The sequence below is a fragment of the Microcaecilia unicolor genome, chromosome 4, assembly GCF_901765095.1.
Source record: "Microcaecilia unicolor chromosome 4, aMicUni1.1, whole genome shotgun sequence".
NCBI lineage: Eukaryota > Metazoa > Chordata > Amphibia > Gymnophiona > Siphonopidae > Microcaecilia > Microcaecilia unicolor.
Genome location: NC_044034.1, coordinates 174,768,405 through 174,791,011, shown reverse-complemented (window position 1 = coordinate 174,791,011; position 22,607 = coordinate 174,768,405). Strand labels below are relative to the sequence as shown.

The 22,607-nt window shown below is 45.1% G+C and overlaps 1 protein-coding gene across 1 annotated transcript in view; it reads right to left on the bottom strand.

Annotated features, from left to right (window-relative positions):
• Positions 1-408: 408 nt before the first annotated feature.
• The window catches only part of EIF4G2 (eukaryotic translation initiation factor 4 gamma 2), a 269,422-nt gene continuing 247,223 nt past the window's right edge, over positions 409-22,607 (bottom strand). The window contains exon 18 of the mRNA XM_030202439.1: positions 409-1,233. Coding sequence (XP_030058299.1) covers positions 1,168-1,233 — 66 coding nt within the window. The 3' untranslated portion in view covers positions 409-1,167. The remainder of the gene's footprint in view (positions 1,234-22,607) is intronic.

Below are 22,607 nucleotides of genomic sequence, written 5' to 3'. Positions count from 1 at the left end.
AGAACAGACTTGTAGGGCAAGTTTCTCCTTTACAATAGCTTGACCAATACATAACATTATTTAAAAAGGGAGAATGGTCAATACGTGATATATTATGGGGCTCATTTTCAAAGCACTTAGACTTACAAAGTTTCATAGGTTACTATCTAACTTTGTAAGTCTAAGTGCTTTGAAAATATGCCTCTGCATTACATTTTGTTTCCAAAATGCTTCAGGTTTGAAGGTATTTGTGCTAGAGTACAAAAAAACATGGACAAAATGAAAGGTCACAAGCTAAAACCACTTTTTCTCCCCTCATAGTATAATAAGGATTTGTTTTTAAAACATTGCTTTGTAACACAGAAACTAAAAAAAAAAAAAAAAGGTCACCCATTAACCATTTGAGTGCAAGGGAAAGCAAGACACAAATCAAGTATCACAATGTTTATTGATAGATACAAGTATATAAAATCAGGGCATGAACATGACTTGATAAATTAAAGTAGACTTAATTTCAATACTATAATAGAGGGACTAATTCAGTTTCTCACTATTTTGTTTCACACCCATAAAACCACTTCCAAGGGCATCTCATCTCTCAAACTGATCAGTTTTTGTGCAAGTAAACCATTTTTATTTTTAAAGACTTGTGCACTTGCCCAGGCTCAAGGATATTAAAATCTAGCACATAAAGCCCATTACTAGAGGTAGAAATACAGGCAATATACTATTACGGCAACAACCATCGATTACAGTTAAAGTTTCTCTGTAACAACCAAATGGATAATCAAATATTGCGACAACTCAAGTATTACACTGAGCAAAGTGCATTTCTACAGTATTCAGTGTTGCTATTCAGTTTTCTAACTTAAAACAGCCTATGGGAATTGGCAGCAAAGGTGGCCTTTGCAATAGACTGCCTCTGCTTGAAAACTTATGATGTAGTTATTGCATGCTGCTAATACACTTATCTAAACACTTAAAGATATGCTAAAATATTTGATGGTAGACTATGATTAAGACATTACACTAAAAAAAACCCTTATGCAGAAGAAAAATCCTACTGACATGCTTCTGCTTTAAATATTGCGAAAGTTACAGCGGAATGAATTTTCGCAGTGGTTAGGTCAAATGCAGTTACATCATAGCAACAGTATCTTTGCACAACTTAAGGCTTTGGCTGGTTCTTTAGTCAGCTTCTTCCTCAGATTCTTCTTCTTCAGCAGTTTCCAGCCAGGTAAGCCACTGATTCACCTGCAAATAAAGCTCACTGTCAATTCAAAGGATTTTATTTATATTCCATCAATACTTAGAATAGAGCTAGGTGGCATTAAAATAATAAAGTTGCAAATTAAAATTTACATTTATAAACATAACATCTAAAAAGCATCTCTAAAATTCCAACAGTTAAACACCAAACACACAACATATGCATACAAACTGCTCTTACAATTCAATGATTTTACCTGAGGGGGCGTGGGAGGGGGTCCATGCTACTCCCCCACCCCTAATGCTTACTACAATCTCTTGTTCTTCAGGCGCACCAATGACTGTTCCTAGCTTCTACAGCCATACTCTGAAAACATTTGCTGTACACTAAATGCTTTGAGAGATAATGTGCAGACAAACTAAATAAATCATTTTAATGGAGAAAACTTCAGTTGGTGGGAATAAAGGGGGAGATTTTGAACTGGTTTGTTTTTAAGAACAAACCTCTCAGGTTGTGATTGGTGATGATAAATCTCAGGCTGAAATGTAGTGTGCCCCAAAGGTTAAATTAGATCTTTCCTTGATCCTGCTAGACCAGAAGTCCTCAATCCAAGTCTTCAGGCACACCAAGCCAATATGGTTTTCAAGATATCCATAATGATATGCATAAGATAGATTTGCATACAATGGAGACTATGCTTACAAATTTGTTTCATGCATATTCATTGTAGGTATTCTGAAAACCTGACTAGCTTGGAGAACCCCTGCTCTAGACCAGTCCAAATGCATGGATATATGCTCTCCTACCAGCAGGTGGAGACAGCTACTGCATTGTGACATCACTCTCTTGTGCAGCCCATTACCAGCCAGTATTTCCTTAATGAAACAGAACTACCAAACTAAATTCAAACAGCTTTTGGACTGGTCTGAAGAGACTCAAAGAAAGAAAACTGGCAGATAAGATCTAACTTAACCTTCTTTATTGTCTCTTCAGACCAGTTCAAACACATGGGACTTACCAAAGCAATGAAAATAGAAGACAGGACTCTGTTTCCTGATGTCAGCACACTGGCCCCAAAAGGAAGCATCTTCTCTTACCTGAGCACTTAACCAGATATGCTTCACAAAGGAATGTAATGACACCCACGCAGATGTCCTGTAAATTTCTAGTGGTGCAATCAACCTATGCTTTACCAATGAGACTCCCGTCTCCAAATAGAATGAGCTTTCAAAAAAATATAGTAATCTGCGTATCCAACAGAATGTGAAGCAACAGTTACCTCCCTGAGCCAGCACCTTTGAAGCTGCCTACCCCTTCCTGGCACTGCCAAACACACAACTGCAGGATGTGATCACATCCAACCCACGTTGACTCCTATTCCGATGATCAGGAGACTCATAGAAGACAGGCAAAGAGACTTCCCATCTCCAGAAAAGGTTTGTTTGCGGATTAATACCTTTCAAATGTTTGAACGTCTGTATCATGTCACCCCTGTTTCTCCTTTCCTCCAAGGTATATATATGTTCAGGTCAGCAAGTCCCTCCTCAAACAGTTTGCAACGCAAATCCCATACCATTTTTGTAGTTCTTTGCACCACTTTGTCTTTTTACATCTTTAGCAAGATATGGCCTCCAAAACTGAACATAATACTCCAAGTGGAGCCTCACCAACGACTTGGAGAGGGGCATCAACACCTCCTTTCTTCTGCTGGTTATACCCCTCTCTATGTAGCCTAGCATCCTTCTGGCCACAGCCATCGCTTGTCACATTGTTTCTTCACCTTTTGATCCTCGGACACCAACATCCCAAGGTCTCTCTCCCGAGTCGAGTTTACTAATCTCTCCCCCTCCTATCTGGTAGCTCTCTTTTGGGTTTCTGCACCCCCAAGTGCATCACTCTACACTTCTTGGTATTAAATTTTAACTTAAATTCATACAAGGGGAAAATATATTACCTAAGAGTACAAATCCTGTATACTATATTACTACCGTACTCCTTTTAATTTTTTCAATACATTTATTTTTTATATCCTGACACACACATAAACCTACAACCTCTTATACAATCTATGGAACTCACTCATTCAAACCATTCACTTCACCATTCAGCCATAACACATACTATATAGGAGTTGAAGATTCACCCAGCATATATTACAAATATTTTCCAAGCAATTGCATATAAACTATGCTGTTCCGTTGTTAAAAAGTCAAGGGCTAATAGCCTGAAGCAATGATCAATATATATATATTTTTTTTATTACATTTGTACCCCGCACTTTTTCCCACTCATGGCAGGCTCAATGCGGCAGGCAATGGAGGGTTAAGTGACTTGCCCAGAGTCACAAGGAGCTGCCTGTGCCGGGAATCGAACTCAGTTCCCCAGGACCAAAGTCCACCACCCTAACCACTAGGCCACTCCTCCACCACTATCCTTTTGTCCTTGCATAGTCCATATAAAATATACAAGAACATTTTCTTGCCAAAAACCAATGGCCACAGTGGAAAATACAGTTCTCCAACCGAACAACCTCCTTCAATTAGCAAGATGTCCTCAGCAAATTAGCTCAATGGTTCAGCGCAGCTAGAAGAGGGCTTCCTTATGACTGCATCAAACTCATTTTAGCTCCTCTCTAGCTCCTCGATGCGAGATCACATTTCGGATCACCCTTCCTCAGGAGGAACAACTCCCAACACCTACAACAATAAACCATATAAACACTACCCTTTCATAAGAAAACCCCATAACCACCTAATTTATCATACATTCATTATACATACATTGAAATCAATTTTACAGGCAGCCTACCTTTGGGAATATTAGTCCAACATGGGACCCCCTGCCGATCGCCTCAGATACTGAAGTGGCTATGACTCACAGCCTATATCATCCCAATTTAATCTCATACACCTGTAGGGGGAGGTATCCAATCAAATCCACTCCACCTCTAGGTTTAGACTCCTGGGAGCCACCATATCCCAATTAAAGATGAACCTTTGTTCCATGGCAAACAGTTGCGCAGTGACCTCACCTCCACCTCGATGAGGGATAATTTGCTTTAACACTACGCATTTCAAATCATCAATGTCATGTTTATATGTGATCCAGTGGCCAACCAAAGGCGCATCTTTTTTTTTGTTTTTTTACAAATTTTTATATTGCTGACATGCTCTGCCAGCCTATTCTTAAGCTGACGTTTAGTATGTCCAATATAATATAAACGACAATGGCACATAATACAATATATAACACCCTCACTAGTGCAATTAGTTAGGTAAAAAATATTTTTTTGGTGGTACCAGGGATCCATACCCATTGGGTGGATAAAGCAAATCTACAATAAACACATTTTCTGCACGGGGAATGGTTTCCATGACCCTCCCCACCTATGGTAGGTCTTCGAAGCAATTCACCCAAATTTGCCGTGCGGGAATAAGCCACTTTAGGATGCTCAGCAAACTCAGTGCACACCCAGGACATGCCAGTATTTGTGAATAGATTGTCCAATTTTAGATGCACATCCAGAATATGGGAGGACACATGATAAAGGACGAGTGTTAGATTTATGGGTGGGCAGAAGCAATCATGGTCTGTGGGCATACAGTGCCCTCTTATATGCCTTCTTGAGAACTCCAATAGGGTACCCTCCTTGCAAGAAACGCTGGGTCATACTCCTGGACTGCACCCGGAATTCTGATCATTGATTCAGGCTATTAGCCCTTGACTTTTTAACAACGGAACAGTTTAGTTTATATGCAATTGCTTGGAAAATATTTGTAATATATATGCTGGGTGAGTCTTCAACTCCTATATAGTATGTATTATGGCTGAATAGTGAAGTGAATGGTTTGAATGAGTGAGTTCCATAGATTGTATAAGAGGTTATAGGTTATGTGTGACAAAAAATAAATGTATTGAAAAAATTTAAAGGAGTACGGTAGTAATATAGTATATTAAATTTTAACTGCCAGACCCTCGACCATTCTTCTAATGTTTGGAGATCCCTTCTCATTGTTTCTACTCCCTCCAGGGTATCCACTCTATTGGCTATTTTCATGTCATCCACAAAAAGGCAAACCGTTCCTTCCAATCCTTCAGCAATATCTCCCACAAATATATTAAACAGAATAGGCCCCAGCACCGAACACTGAGAAACTCCATTGCTCACCTTCCTTTCCTCTTAGCAGATTCCATTTACCACCACCCTCTATACCACCTGTCGGTCAACCAGTTTCTTATCCAGTTCACCACTTTCGGTCCTAAGGCCAACCCTTTCAGCGTATTCACGAGTTTTCTGTGGGGGACTGTATCAAAGGCTTTGCTGAAATCCAAGTAGATTACATCTAGCACATGTCCTTCATCCAATTCTTTGGTCACCCAAAGAAGTCAATAAGATTCATTTGGCAGGATTTTCCTTCTAGAAAGTTACCTATCCTTTCTTTCTGCAACGACTCCATTATTTTTCCTACCACCAACGTGAGACTTACCGGTCTGTAGTTTCCCACTTCTTCCCTGTCTCCACTTTTGTGAAGAGGGACCACATCCGCTCATCTCCAATCCCGCGGAACCTCTCCCGTCTGTAAAGACCTATTAAATAAATCTTTAAGAGGTCCTGCCAGGACCTCTGAGCTCCTTCAGTATCCTGGGATATATCCCATCTGGCCCCATAGCTTTGACCACTTTCAGAGTAACCTCAGATACTACCCTATCGTTTCATCCACACATTTCTCAAGTGCTCAAATCCTATTTTTATAAGCTTTGCCTTTTATATTTGTTTGCCGCTTATTTTCTAAATCTGATTTGCGTACTTTGATTCACTCACTGGTACTTTCGAATTTAGACTATTGTAATGGCTTGTTTCAGGGCCTTTGTCAGTATCCATCAGTATAATCCATCAGTATAATGGGTTCTACTTTGTGGAACATTCTTCCATCAAGATCTTTGTTTAGAAGGTTCTCTGGTAAGATTTAAGTCTGAACTCAAAACACATCTGTTTTGCCGAGGGACAGTATTAGCCCTACTTTTTCCCTTTTTTTTTTTTTTTTTCCCTCTCTGCCTGCCTTACTTTGTCCATTCCTAATAACTGTAGTTCTCTTTCCATTTGATTTTTCTTTCCATTTGATTTTATGTTTAAATCATTTTTATTGATGACAGACAGAGAAAAGGAACAAATAGAAGGCAAGCAATATTGAAACATATCATCAGATACATTTCCGAGGTTATTAATCCCTATATCCTCCCCACCTTCCTTCCAACCCTTCCCTATAACTTTGTACCGTGCTCTGCTCCATCCACCATATAAAAAAAATAAAGGGAAAATCCTTCCCGCCTGCTGAATCCAGTTACTCTAATTGTACTGGAGAGAGGGGCTTGGTTTCTTATAGCCCCACTCCCAGCTCTGCACAACCTAAGCAAAAAAAAAAAAAAAAAAAAAGGGAGGGGGGGAGCCAGCGTTCTACTGAAGGGAATTTACTACAAAGCTATGGGCCCCTCAGGGACAAAGCTTGTATATATGGTTCCCAAGTTGCAAGAAACAGTTCATCTCAGAGGGGAGGACCCAACCACCCGGCGTTCTATTAGCAGAAGTTTATGGAACCTTTTCTGCCAATGCCAATCTGGTAGAGAGTCGCTCTTCCATGTAGTCAAAATAAGTCTTCTGCCCAATATGCAAGCCTTTCGGACTAATTGTTGAGCCCCCACCCCCCACCCCTATTTTGCAGAACGAAAAGTTCAAATTTGTCTAGAAGTACTCTAAGCTGGGTGAGCGGTATCCGCGATTAACAAAGCTTCCAGATATTAGAACAGGGCAATCCAAAATGCCTGAATCTTTGGGCACTCCCAGAGAGTAAAAGAATGAGCCCGTTTGTCACCCATATTTTGCACAAGGTGGCTCTGTTACACACCCCCCCCCCCCCCAAATCTTAAAGATTTGGGCCTTGGTCAAATACGCTCTATGCAACATTCGATACTGGCATTCTCAAAGGTTTTCATTTTTTGTCAATATGGGTATACGGAAGGACAGCTGATTGAAGTCTACAGCAAAATTGGAACTCCCCAAATCCTGTGCCCAACGGGCTCTAATATTGTGTCTTTATCCTTGCAAGGAGCTAATGTAGTCAGTGCCTTATATAAACCCGAGACCGAGCCAAAGAAATCCCTGATTTGCCGACCATGTCAGGCCCCCAGGGACTCGCCCTGCAACGAACAGATATAATGTGCAGATTGTATGCATATGTATTGTTAAAATCAATACCCACGCCCAGGACTTTTGCACTCAGAACATGTTCCAGTCTCGTTATATTCACGGTCGCCCACCTCCTAAATACCAGGTTTCCTGGAAAGAACAGATTGCCCATATTGTCACTGTGGAAACCAGGCTGCAGAGTACCGCAAGGATCACCACTATCACCAATCCTTTTCAACCTCATGACAACTCCACTAGGCAAGACCCTATCCACCCAAGGCCTTAACCCATTGATATACGCTGATGACGTTACATTATACATCCCTTACAAACATGATCTGGCAGAAATCACCAACGAAATCAAGCTAAGCTTAAACATCATGAACTCATGGGCAAATGTCTCATCATCTCATCCCAATATAATACATACAAACCCACTATCACCCCAGGATACACCCTCCCTGTCTCAGACAGTCTGAAAATTCTCGGAGTAACAATCGACCATAATCTATCACTAGAGACCCAAACGAAATCCACCATAAAGAAAATGTTTTTCTCAATGTAGAAACAAATGCGTAAAACCATTCTTCCCGAGGGAAATATTTCGTAACCTGGTACAGTCCATGGTACTAAGCCACGCAGATTACTGTAATGGAATCTATGCGGGATGCAAGGATCAAATAATAAAGAAACTTCAGTCCGCCCAAAACACAGCAGCCAGGCTTATATTTGGAAAAACACGTTTTGACAGCGCCAAACCACAGAGAAAAATTGCACTGGCTACCAATCAAAGAACGTATCACTTTCAAAATCTGCACGACTGTTCATAAAATTATTTACGGCGAGGCACCAGAATACATGACAGACGTTATCGACCTGCCAACCAGAAACACCACAAAATCTGCACGATCATACCTAAACCTCCACTACCCAAGCAGCAAAAGACTCAAATACAAATCCACCTATGCAACCAGCTTTTCCTACCTAAGCGCACAACTATGGAACGCATTACCAAAAACAGTAAAAACTACGCTCGACCACCTAAATTTTCGGAAAGCACTAAAGATAGTCCTGTTCAGAAGAGCATACTCCACTGACCCAACATAAAAATACCTGGTCACATGCGATACAATGTAACCAAAGACCGTAACGGACATTATCTGACTCTTCTTCCCCCTTTCCCTCTCTAACTTCCCCTCAACCACACCACCACACATGTAACTACCTTACATGTACCTCATTCTACTACAATATCATTTTGTACTCATTCATACCATGTATTTGTTCACACCGTAATCGGCTAACACCATTAACAGTTCTATGTAAGCACACTGAGCCTGCAAATGGTGGGGAAAATGTGGGATACAAATGTAACAAACAACAATAATAATAATAATAGGTGGGATACAAATGTAAAATAATAATAATAGGTATTAGGTCTGACATATCTGAGGCTACTCCCCAATATCTAGTCAGGTCTTTCCAGATTTCCCTTAACAGCCACAATAGTAAACTATTGCGGAAGCATGCTGGAATTAGCAGTCTCAGAGATTGCAACAGGAAATAAAGATGGCACGGGCTGTCGAGGGGTATAATCCTGGCTATCCAGAAGCCAATCGCCTGGATGGCGTACCAAACAAACCTGGTTATATCTGCGAAGGGTATTCCCATGCCTCCCTCTCTCCGGGAGCCTAGCATTTACTGTTTTGGCATTTTAGATTTTTTAAAAAATATATTTTTATTGAAATTTTTCTATTATGAAGAATAAAGAACCAAAACTTAACGCAAACAAACAATGGCTTCTGTGTATAACAGGGATATATAAATGCATTACAATATATAATATGCTTACAGATTAAATATGAAATTATGGGAAGTTTAACCGTGACATTTTAGATTTAGTGTCGCCCCATATGAACTTTTAAGTGTTTATGCTATAATTTCAGTCTTTAAGAATGCGCAGACAGCACCTGGAGAACATAAAGCTACCTCGGGTATTTGATCATGCAAAACAAATGTATCCTACCATACAGAGTGAGAGAAAGGGACCTCCAGTTATGTAGGTGTCCTATCGTATTTTCTAGCAAATGAGAGATGTAGAATTGATATAAAATTGGTACTCATAGAAAGCTTTATCCCCAGGTATGTAAAAGATTGCTGAGCCCATCTAAGAGGGAAGCCCGCTCCCCATTCAACTGCTCCGCAGAGGCCAAGGCGTCCGATCTTTCTCCACGGCTTCTAGGGAGGACAGTACAGATTTGATATTCCTGGCCGCCGTTCTTCCTTTCACCAATCCCACTTAAGACAAGGCTAGAGATGGGAAGTTAAGGGCATACCAAGTTGATAATGAAGCCTAGATCCTGGAGGAGAGAGGCTCCCTCCCTTCTAAGTACATAAGTATTGCCATACTGGGAAAGACCAAAGGTCCATCAAGCCCAGCATCCTGTTTCCAACAGTGGCCAATCCAGGTCACAAATACCTGGCAAGATCCCGAAAAACGTCAATACATTTTATGCTGCTTATCCCAGAAATAAGCAGTGGATAATCCCCAAGATAATTTAATAATGGTCTATGGACTTTTCCTTAACCCCGCTAAGCTAACCGCCTTTACAACATTCTCTGGCAACAAATTCCAGAGTTTAATTTCACGTTGAGTGAAGAAACATCTCAGATTTGTATTAAATTTACTACTTTGTAGCTTCATCACGTGTCCCCTAGTCCTAGTATTTTTGGAAAGAGTATAACGATTCATGTCTACCCGTTCCACTCCACTCATTATTTTAGAGAGCTCTATCGTATCTCCCTCCCCTCAGCCATCTTTTCTCCAAGCTGAAGAGCCTAGTCGCTTCAGCCTTTCCTCATAGGGAAGTCGTCCCATCCTCTATCATTTTTGTCGCCCTTCTCTGTACCTTTTCTAATTCCACTATATCTTTTGAGATGCTGTGACCAGAATTGAACACAATATTTGAGGTGCAGTCACACCATGGACCAATACAAAAGCATTATGTCCTCACTTTTGTTTTCCATTCCTTTCCTAATAATGCCTAACATTCTATTTGTTTTCTTAGCTGTGGCAGCACACTGAGCAGTGGATTTCAATGTATCATCGATGCCAACAAGAGCCCTTTCTTGGCCGGTGACTCCTAACTTGGAACCTTGCATTATGTAGCTATAGTTTGACATTGTTCCCCTTGTCGATGCAGAGTCCAGCTGGGTTGCATATTGTAGGGCCTCTACAGAGGACGTGAAAAAGCGAGTCTTACCAGTGTGTAGGATCTTCAGGCGCGCTGGGAGAAGCAGGGCAAATTGTATTTTTTTCGTATGTATCATTTTACAAGTTTCAGAGAACAACCAGCGCTGTACGGCTACTGCAGCAGAAAAGTCTTGAAAGCAAGAGAATTCAATGATTTTCATAATGCAGCGCTCCCATCAGTCTCAGAGCCCTTAGAATCTCCTGCTTATGAACATAATTATGTAGTCTGAAGATCACGATTCTCGGTCAGGACTCATTTGGACGGACGGACCCAGGCGATAAGAATGCCCAATCTTTAATGGGCCTTCTGTTGCTTGTAAATTTAGCGCCTTGGGTAGCCAGGTCGCCAGGAAGCCTCGCAGATCAGTATCTTTTGTCTCTTGGAGCCCCACCAACCTAAGGTTGTTGTGGTGTGCTTGATTTTCCAGATCTTCAAGCTTAAATTCTAATTGAGCTAGCTTTTTCTATGTTTGTTGCTGGCTTTCCTGTTGCATTTATCCTCCACATCAGAGAGTCTCTGCTGATAGCCTGTCTGATCGGTTCGCAGGCTTTAAAAGTTTTCTATCCATCTGTTCCAATTTATCTGATACTAGTAAAAAAAGGCTCGTTTCTGACACAAATGAAACGCTCGCTAGCAAGGTTTTCCTCGGAACGTGTATGTTTGAGAGAGTGTGTGTGAGTGATTGTGTGTGACAGAGAGAGAGTGAATGTGTGAGTGTGTGTGTGTGTGACAAAGTGTGGTGGGTGGGCGGGCCTGGATGGAAAGTGGCTGGGCCTGGGAGGCGACCTCGGGGGGAGGGGGGGGGGGAGTGGAGGGGTGAGCGGCGGCAACCTTGGGAAAGGGGCGTGGTGAGAGGGTGGGGCCTCATGCTGCTGTCGTGCGGTTGGTCAGTGCTGCTTGTGACATCAGCCTGATCTTCGGAGCCTAGCAGACCAACTCTGAAGAAAGCCACGAACACAGGTGAGAATTATTATATAGGATTTGCTGTAATTTTTGATCAACCGATGATTCCAGTAGCGCCAAGACTTCCACTGCTATTTCCGCTGCCCACGCAGAGCCCACTGATGCGTTGGGAGGGGGGGGGGGGTCCGGAGCTCTTTCTGCAGCTTCCTCTCGCTAGCCAAGCATCACATGACCCCCCTTTTCCATTTGATTTTAATGTATTTATTGTAAACTGCCTTGGACTTTCCAAAGTCAATATATCAAATTTCTTAATAAACCTGAGAGGTGTGGTAGCCGTGTTAGTCCACTCTTAAAGGTTATCAATAGAAATCAAACAAAATAAAACATGGAAAAGAAAATAAGAGGATACCTTTTTTATTGGACATAATACATTTCTTGATTAGCTTTCGAAGGTTGCCCTTCTTCGTCAGATCGGAAATAAGCAAATGTGGTAGCAGATAATATATATAAGAGAAACATCAAAGGTAAAATTATGTATAATCATACCTGATAATTTTCTTTCCATTAATCATAGCTGATCAATCCATAGACTGGTGGGTTGTGTCCATCTACCAGCAGGTGGAGATAGAGAGCAAAATTTTGCCTCCCTATATGTGGTCATGTGCTGCCGGAAACTCCTCAGTATGTCGATATCAAAGCTCCATCCGCAGGACTCAGCACTTAGAGAATTACACCCACGAAGGGACACTCTGCCCAGCTCACCACCGCCGAAACGGGGGAGGGGAATTAACCCAGCTCATCCCCACACAAGTGGGGGAGGGGAATCCGTCCAGCTCATCCCCGCGGAGCGGGGGAGGGACACCACACCCGCCGATGCGGGGGGATCTGGCTTATCCTGCAACCGCAACCGCGGGAGGAGCTGACTGACCCTAACACCGCCGAAGCGGGAGGGGTACAAAGCTGCCCTACAGCCGCACGAAGCGGGAGGGAGTGCCGGCAGAATTTTAAGTCTCAATCCAGCCCCGTAAAACGGAGGGGAGAGGAATGCAGCAGCTCACTGTAACACAAACTCGTCTTAACTCTTGAAGAATCCAAGTGAAAAAACTTGAACACGAAGTCTTTCTGAAGTAACTGAAGACTAAACTTGAACCTGAAATGCAACCAGAATAAAAACAGTACAGATATCTGGGAGGGGCTATGGATTGATCAGCTATGATTAATGGAAAGAAAATTATCAGGTATGATTATACATAATTTTACCTTCCATATCATCAAGCTGATCAATCCATAGACTGGTGGGATGTACCGAAGCAGTACTCACCCAGGGCGGGACATTGAAATCCCTGACCTCAACACTGAAGCTCCAAACCGGGCCTCCGCCCGTGCAGCCACAGTCAAACGGTAATGCTTGGAGAATGTATGAGCCGAAGCCCAAGTTGCCGCCTTGCATATCTCTTCCAAGGAGACGGATCCGGCCTCTGCCATCGAGGCCGCCTGAGCTCTCGTGGAGTGAGCCTTCAGCTGGATAGGCGGCACCTTCCCCGCGGCCACATAAGCCGCTGCAATGGCTTCCTTGACCCATCTTGCCACTGTAGGCTTAGCAGCCTGCAGACCCTTACGAGGACCTGCAAACAGGACAAACAGATGATCCGATTTCCGGAAATCATTGGTCACTTCCAAGTATCTGATGATGACTCGTCTCACATCCAGATATTTAAGAGCAGAGTACTCCTCTGGGTAGTCCTCCCTACGAAAGGAAGGGAGACAGAGCTGCTGATTCACATGGAAGCGAGAAACAATCTTGGGCAGGAAGGAAGGCACTGTGCGAATAGTCACTCCTGCCTCAGTGAACTGCAGAAAAGGCTCTCGACATGAGAGCGCCTGGAGCTCGGAAACTCTTCTGGCTGAAGTGATAGCCACCAAAAAGACTGCTTTCAACGTCAGGTCTTTCAGAGATGCCCTCGACAAGGGTTCAAAAGGCGGCTTCTGCAATGCTCTTAGCACCAGGTTGAGATTCCACGCAGGCACCACTGAGTGCAGAGGAGGGCGCAGGTGATTAACTCCCTTGAGAAAGCGCACCACATCTGGCTGTGAAGCCAGGGAAGCACCCTTCAGGCGGCCCCTGAAGCAAGCCAGAGCCGCTACCTGGACTTTAAGGGAACTGAGCGACAGGCCTTTCTCCAGACCTTCTTGCAGGAACGCCAACACTGAAGAAATTGGAGCAGTGAAGGGAGAAAGTGAGCCTGCTTCACACCACGCTGCAAAGATACGCCAAACCCTGGCGTAAGCAGTAGAAGTAGAGCGCTTCCTCGCTCTCAGCATAGTGGCGATGACCTTGTCTGAGAAGCCCTTCTTCCTCAGACGCTGCCGCTCAATAGCCAGGCCGTAAGACCAAAGGGGGAGGGATCCTCCATCACCACGGGACCCTGATGTAACAGGCCCTGCTCCACTGACAGCCGCAGAGGATCGTCGACTGAGAGCCTGATCAGGTCCGCATATCAGGGACGTCTGGGCCAATCCGGACCCACCAGGATTACCCTGCCGGGATGCTTTGCCACCCGGTCTAGCACCCTGCCCAACATGGGCCAGGGCGGGAACACATAGAGAAGCTCTTGTGTCGGCCACTGTTGGAGAAGAGCATCTACTCCCAGGGAACGAGGGTCCCGTCCTCTGCTGAAAAAGCGCGGCACTTGGCAATTGGCCGATGACGCCATCAGATCTAGGCTCGGCTGGCCCCAGCGCTTCGTGATGTCCAAGAACGCCTGAGCAGATAGCTGCCACTCTCCGGGCTCCAAGGTATGGCGACTGAGAAAGTCCGCCTTGACATTCATGACTCCGGCAATGTGGGCCGCTGAAAGCTGCTCCAGGTTCACTTCCGCCCACTGGCAAAGATTCATAGCCTCCTTGGCTAGAGGGGCGCTCTTGGTACCTCCCTGGCGGTTGACATAGGCCACAGCCGTGGCATTGTCCGACATGACCCGTACAGGCTTCCACACCAGTACCGGGATGAACTCCAAAAGCGCCAACCGAATGGCTCTGAGTTCCAGGAGGTTGATAGACCACTTTGCCTCTGCAGGAGACCAGAGCCCCTGCGCTGTCCTTCCCAAGCAGTGGGCTCCCCAGCCCGACAACGAGGCGTCCGTCGTGACGACAATCCACTCTGGGGTCACCAGAGGCATTCCCGCAGACAACTTGTCTGTCTGCATCCACCAGCTCAGCGCCTTGCGCACTGCTGGGTCCAAGGGAAGGCGCACAGCATAATCCTCCGACATCGGAGTCCAGCGCTGCAGCAAAGAGTGTTGAAGCGGTCTCATATGAGCCCTGGCCCAGGGCACAACTTCCATCGTGGCCGTCACAGAGCCCAACAGCTGCACATAGTCCCAAGCCCGAAGGGGAGAGGCTACTAGGAACTGGTCCACCTGAGCCTGAAGTTTGACAATCCGATTGTCTGGCAGGAACACTCTGCCCACTTGGGTGTCGAATCGAACTCCCAGGTACTCCAGGGACTGAGTCGGGCGCAGCTGGCTCTTCTCCCAGTTGATGATCCATCCCAGGGAGCTCAAAAGAGCAACTACCCGGTCCACAGCTTTGCCGCCCTCTGCATAAGAGGGGGCTCGGATCAACCAGTCGTCCAGATAAGGATGGACTTGTACCCCTTCCTTTCGTAGGAAGGCCGCGATGACCACCATTACTTTGGAAAAGGTCCGCGGAGCAGTAGCCAACCCGAACGGGAGGGCTCTGAACTGGAAGTGTCGTCCCAGGACTGCAAAACGCAGAAAGCGTTGATGAGGAGGCCAGATGGGAATATGCAGGTACGCTTCCTTGATGTCCAAGGATGCCAGGAACTCTCCTGCCTTCACTGCCGCTATAACAGAGCGGAGAGTCTCCATGCGAAAGTGCCGCACTTTCAAGGCCTGATTGACCCCTTTGAGGTCGAGGATAGGCCGCACAGAACCTCCTTTCTTTGGTACCACAAAGTAAATGGAGTAACGTCCCTTGCCAAGCTGACTTTCTGGCACCAGAACGACCGCGCCCAGGCGGATCAGATTGTCCAAGGTCTGCTGCACTGCCACAGCTTTGACCGGAGACTTGCAGGGAGAGAGTACAAACCCGTCTTTTAAGGGTCGGCAGAATTCTAGTTTGTAGCCGTCTCTGATGACTTCCAGCACCCACGCGTCTGAAGTTATTGTGGTCCACTCGCCCAGAAACGAGGACAGCCGTCCTCCAATCTGCACTGGGGCGCGGACCAAGACCCCGTCATTGGGTACGAGACCCTGGGGGAGGACCGGAGGGAGCACCTCCGGGACGGCGGTCTCTGCGAAAGGAATGCTGCTTGGGGGAGAAATTCCTCTTGAAGGAAGAGGGGGCAGAGCCCGACTTGCCCGGGCGGTACCGACGGGCTTCCTGCAACCGTCCTCTGAAGGTACCGGGACGAGTACTAGCCCGAGCCCTGACCTCTGGTAACTTCTTGCCCTTAGACGTGCCGAGATCGGTCACGATTTTGTCCAGCTCGACCCCAAAGAGCAGCTTGCCTTTAAAAGGCAACCTAGCCAGGCGGGATTTAGAGGCGTGGTCAGCAGACCAATGTTTCAGCCAAAGCCACCGCCGCGCACAGATTGTCTGAGCCATGCCTTTCGCTGAGGCCCTCAAGACATCATACAGCAAGTCTGCCAAATAGGCTAAGCCCGATTCCAGGGCCGGCCAATCAGCCCTCAAGGAATGATCCGAGGGGGAAGCCCGCTGCACCATAGTCAGGCACGCCCTGGCCACATAGGAGCCGCAAACTGAGGCCTGCAAATTTAAAGCAGCCGCCTCAAAGGACGACCTTAAGGCCGCCTCCAATCTTCTGTCTTGGGCGTCCTTTAGGGCTGTGCCACCTTCCACCGGCAACGCCGTTTTCTTAGTCACCGCAGTGATTAAAGAATCCACGGTAGGCCACAGATAGGCCTCACGTTCACTCACAGCCAAAGGATAGAGGCGGGACATAGCCCTAGCCACTTTAAGGCTCGCTTCTGGGACATCCCATTGAGCCGAAATTAAGGTGTGCATGGCATCATGCACGTGGAAGGTTCTAGGCGGGCGCTTCGTCCCCAGCATAATGGCAGAGCCAACAGGGGCTGAGGGAGAGACGTCCTCCGGAGAGGAAATCTTCAAAGTGTCCATGGCCTGTAACAACAGGTTGGGCAAATCCTCTGGGCTAAAAAGCCGCGCTGCAGAGGGGTCATCCGCTCCATCCGAGCGGGGATCCGTCTCCTCCAAGGAATCCGCAAAGGACCGTTGGGAGACCTCAGACACGCTGCCCTCATCTACATCGGAGGAGACAAATTCCTCCAAGGCCTGGGAATCAACCCGAGGGCGTTTACCTCTGGGAACCTCAACCTCTTTACCAGACGAGGGAGCAGGGGCAGCGTTGTGCATGAGGAAGGCCTGATGCAGCAGCAAAACAAACTCGGGGGAGAAACCCCCCAGACTGTGTACTTCCGCAGTCTGGGCAACAGCCCTAGACGCACCCTCAACCGGCGCTCGCAATAGCGGGGGAGAGACATGCTGCGCATCCAAAATGGCGTCCGGCGCGAAACTCCGCGAAGGAGCCGCGCGGGAAGAACGGCTCTTAACTTTAGCCGCTTCTGTGCCGTCGCCCAAATTAAGGGCGTTCATGGCATTAATGTCTCCAACCTCAAGGGCGGCCCAAGAAGAAGCCGTCCGAGCCGCGTGGCCGGCCAAGATGGCGGAGGCGAGGAGCGGGGGATGGGCGTTTATGGCGGGAAAAACCGCCACGCCGGAGGAAGGACCGGGACATTCATCGGTCACGAAACTGTCCCCCAACAAGGGCGAATCAGGCTTGAAGACCCCCGCATCCCCTCTAGAAGCGCTCAAGCGACCCGGGGAGCGACCCTTTGCGCCCTCGCCCTCCGACGCCATATGCCACGAGGAGAAGAATCGGGGAACCCCCTGCCCGCTATAAAAAGGTAAAAATTACCTGCTGTCCGCTCCGAGTTGTAACGACCTGGTGTCCCAGTGAGTAGCTGCAATAGACGCTTAAATAAACGTCGAAATAAACGCCTTTAAGGACGTTCAAAATTTTTTTTTTTTTTTTTAACGGAGCCAGCGGGAGGGGGGAGAAAAGGAGGGACCTGGCACCACCAGGTTTGCACTTGCTCAAAAGAGCCCTCAACCCCAGGCACTCAACAAAACCTAAAAATTAGGCTTGGAGGCCTAGCCAGAGCTGCTGCTGTGTGTGACCACCACCTGCTGAGATAGAGAACATACTGAGGAGTTTCCGGCAGCACATGACCACATATAGGGAGGCAAAATTTTGCTCTCTATCTCCACCTGCTGGTAGATGGACACAACCCACCAGTCTACCAGTCTATGGATTGATCAGCTTGATGATATGGAAAGTAAAATTTTACTCTGCAAAATAGAGCAAGGTAATGGCCGAAGGCCCAAGAACATCCAGAGAAAACAGAAAGTGGGACGCTTGTAGAGAAGACAAAAAACAGTCTGCGCCAACTTGAGTAAACAAAGAGTGAAAAAATAGAGACATGCTATGAAATCTAATGAGATCACACGAGAGCTCAAAAGAGAGATCAAATGAGAGACCTGGCTACATGCACCCCGTAACCTAGAGTGTGCCCGAAATGCACCACCCGTTGCTTGACCTGACAACTCTGCCAATAAGACTGTCTGTAATGAACCAGACATCTAGGAAAGGATGAAACGAGGAGACGTTGTTTCATGAGCGCCGCTGCTACTACAACCATAACTTAAGAAAAAAGTGTGCGGAGCCGACGCGAGACCAAAAAGAGCAGGGCAAGAAAACTGGTAATGAGGACCTTATCATCCTCGTATCGTGGACATTACTCCTCCTATACTGAGATGTACTAAGATGTACCGACCCACACCCATAAGAAATGAATGTGGTACTTGCAACCTGGATTGACCACAACTGAGGACAGGATGCTGGGCTTAATGGACTCTTAAGACTTTCCCCGTATGACAATACTCATATACTAATAGCAAAAATGCACAGGAAGTGAAAGAATCCCCTTCCAATTGAAAGGAAGGTCTGAAGTGAGGACGTATAGAATGAAAATGAAAGGATCACCATATGTTGAGCGTGGACTGAGACACACTGGCCTTTCATTTTACCGGATCTCCCCAAACCTCGTATCATGTCATGCCTCCTTCCTCACTGAGATGTACAGAGATGAACAGACGCACACTCACAAGATATGAATGTGGTATTTGCAATCTGGATTGATCCCATCTGAAAACAGGATGGGGACTCTTGGCCTTTCCCATTATGGCAACACTTATGCCCTTATGGCAAAAAATGCACAGAAAATGAGTGAATCTCCTTCCAAGAGAAAAAAACTCTGGAGAGAGGAAGAATAAAATGAAAATGAAAAGGAATAGACTTGGAAAATACCTATTACGGAAAAGGTGGTGAATTTGTGCCACAGGAGACAAGACTGTACCTGACATCAAGAAAGCTTGAAACAAGACCCTAAAATCTGTAAGGAAGAGAAAGGGATAGCAGATGTTATGGATGGTCATACTGGAAAAAACCAGAATGTTTACCATGTGCCCAGGCTGAATAGAGGAAACAAAAATACAAGTAGATGGCATGAGGACCTCCCACTATCCTTAAGTGGGAGAAAATGCAAATTGACCAGATAACTTTACTCCCTATGTGGACATATATCTTGTAAGTCCTAGAAGAAAACTAAGATAACACATGAGAAACTCCAAGACAGTTGGAAAGTAGAGAAGACGTGAATAAAACATGCCTTCTAAAGCAGCTGAGAAAACTGGGTGCTCGGTAGACAGGACTGAGGTCTCCTAGAATATGAGAACCATCTGAACCATGTAGCCTATGCAGCTGTCATCTGCTATGCCAAAGAGAACGCATAGCCATGAAAGAAAATTGCTGAAAGGAAGTAAGACCTTATGTCCAGAATTGCAAAGTACGCAACAATTGAGTATCAGACTATGTATTTCATTGCACATGGCATCTGAACCATATAGCCTACGCTCTAGAGAACGTTTGTTAAGATCTTAAAACACTGTATAAGAACATAGCCATGGAGGAAAATTTCCTGAAAGGAATTAAGATCTTATATCCAGCATTGTAAAGTACCAAACAATAGACTATCCGGCAATGTAGTTCTATCCACATGGCACCTGAACCAGATAACAAACATTTTCTATGGCATAGGCTAAGTTCTTAAAAACACTGTATAACATCATAGCCATGAAGGGACATGTTTAAAAGGAACTACGATATTATGGCCAGATTTGTAAAGTACTAATCAATTGACTATTAGACAATGTAGTCCTATTCACCAGGAAATGAGAAAGACACAGAGTGACGTACACTGGACCCCCATAAAAACTGCGCTAGACAATAGCGAAGACCTTTCCTCCAAACATCACACACAAGGGAAAGGAATAGGAAAATGGTTATTTTGGAGCTGAGATACAATTTAATTCGCCCAATTGTCAAAAACAGAGAATTCCCGACTGAGCTGCACTTTGAATCAGAGTCTTGCCAAGAACAAAGAAATCGCCAACTGAGCTGCACTTTAATTCACAACATTGCTAGCAACCAAAAAGTCCCCGACGGAGAAAAAAAAAGAGGGAAAAACAAAATGAGCGCCATTCGCATCGTAGCATTTCTTTTTTTTTTTTTTTTTTTAATAGCTTGAAAAATACATGTAAAAATTAATTGCAGGGCAAATATACTATCAATTGCCCCAACTACCGGAGAAACAATATCTCCTTTCCATTGCACAAACAGCCAAACACAGTAAAAGCAGAAAAACGCTGCCGCATCAAGGGAAATTGCAGCTGCAAGCAAAACAATGGCGGCCAAGCGCGCCAAAATGAGAAGAATAAAGTTCGGGGGAGAAAACCACTGACCGGACCGACGAAGAAGCAGGCAATCCGTGCCGCCGAAAAACAGATAGCCTCCGATGCCGCAAAAAAACATGGTTTAGCCTCTGGCCCGAACAGGAACCGTCAATACAGCTCCCAAGCTATACAGACCCGTCCAAGAGCGAGCACGCGCGTAACAGTTCGCGCCTCTTTTTTTTTTTTTTTTTTTTTTACAACTACCGCCGCTAACAACGCCGGATAGCAGAGGAAAAATAATGAAGATGACAAAAAAAAAAACGCCGATTAAAGTCACAGACGCTGACTTATCACTTTTTTTTTTTTTTTTAAATAGCTCCGCCAGAAAAGAAAATAAAGACTCTTCAAACAGAATAAGACAAAAGAGCTACCTGCTCGTTATAAGCCTGGGGAAAGCAAAAACTACTTCCCTTAAATTCCTTTCAATTGAATTAATTCTTTTAATTTTCTTTTACTTGATTTAATTATTTAAAAACAGCTGCCTATTAAAAGTGGCTGCCTCTCCCTAAGACGGTACACCTTTCCAGAGAAAGAGACAGCCCTTCCCTGCTAAGCCAGGGAGATGGGGAGGAAGGGGGGTGGACTCGAGACACCCGAGTTTAACACCCCAGAGGCTGTCAAAGAAAGAAAAGAAACCCTGTCAAGCCTCTAATTACGATTCCAGGCACAGAAGAAGTATTATAAATATATCTGTAATATCTTATAAAGAAAAAGAGAGAGAGAGATAGACTAATGGGCTCTCTTCCTACCTGCTGAGAGACTGAGAAAATACTGAGGCTAAGGTCACATGGCCAGGGCTCCTATTGGCTCTCTAGAGTCAGAGTTTTTCTCAGTCTCCACCTGCTGGTAGGCGGGCACAACCCAACAGTCCAATCCTGGTCCAGTCCGGAGGGACGCTAAGGAATAGTAAGTTAAGAATATACATGCATCTACAGGTACTATAGGGAGAATAAAAAGGCTAAAGCAATAAATTCAGAATCTGACTGATCTTTCCCAGGTAGGAGAGCAACCTGAACTAAAAAAATATGGAATTAGGGACCTCAGAAAACTATCACATCTCAACAAGAATCAGCTTTAAAAAGAGCATATCAGGATCTGAAAAAAGACACAGGGTATCCACTAGGTCCCGGGAAATCCTGGGACCCTTAATTTAAGATAAAATCCCCTCTACAGTTAACAGGGAGTGTAGCAGAGGGAGTAGCTTCAAGGAGAGACAGAACCTTAGAACAGCATTCAAACTCAGGAGGAAAATCCTGCTGGGAATGGGAAGGCCAAGAGACCCATGAAAAACACCATCCTGGAAGCCCAAGCCAAATATATTCTACATATTAAAAAAAGGAGGACGAAGACCAAATGGCAGCCGGCATGGTTAAAAAACTGAAAACAACAGCATAAGGAATGTCAAGTCAAATGCAAAGCGCTGATAAGTAAGGCTAAGAGGGACTTCGAAAAAAAGATTGCGTTGGAGGCAAACACACATAGTAACAAATTTTTAGGTATATTAAAAGCAGAAAGCCGACAAAAGAATCGGTTGGACCCCTACATGACCGAGGTATACAAGGGGCGATCAGGGAAGACAAAGCCATTGCGGAAAGATTAAATGAATTCTTTAATTCGGTCTTCACCGAGGAAGATTTGGGAGAGATAACGGTGCCAGAAATGGTATTCGAAGCTGACAAGTCGGAGAAACTGAATGAAATCTCTATAAACCTGGAGGATGTAATGGGGTAGTTCTACAAACTGAAGAGTAGAAAATCTCCTGGACTGGATGGTATTCATCCCAGAATACTCATAGAACTGAAAAATGAACTTGCGGGGTACCGGAAGATTGGAGGGTGGCCAATGTAATGCTGATTTTTTTAAAAGGTTCCAGAGGAGATCCTGGAAATTATAGACCGGTGAGTCTGACATCGGTGCCAGGAAAAATGGTAGAGATTATTGTAAAGAACAAAATTACTGAGCATATTCAAAAGCATGGATCAATGACACAAAGCCAACATGGATTTAGCGAAGGGAAATCTTGCCTCACCAATCTATTACATTTCTTTGAAGGGGTGAACAAATATGTGGATAAAGGTGAGCCGGTTGATATTGTGTATCTGGATTTTCAGAAGGTGTTTGACAAAGTACCTCATGAACGATTCCAGAGGAAATTGGAGAG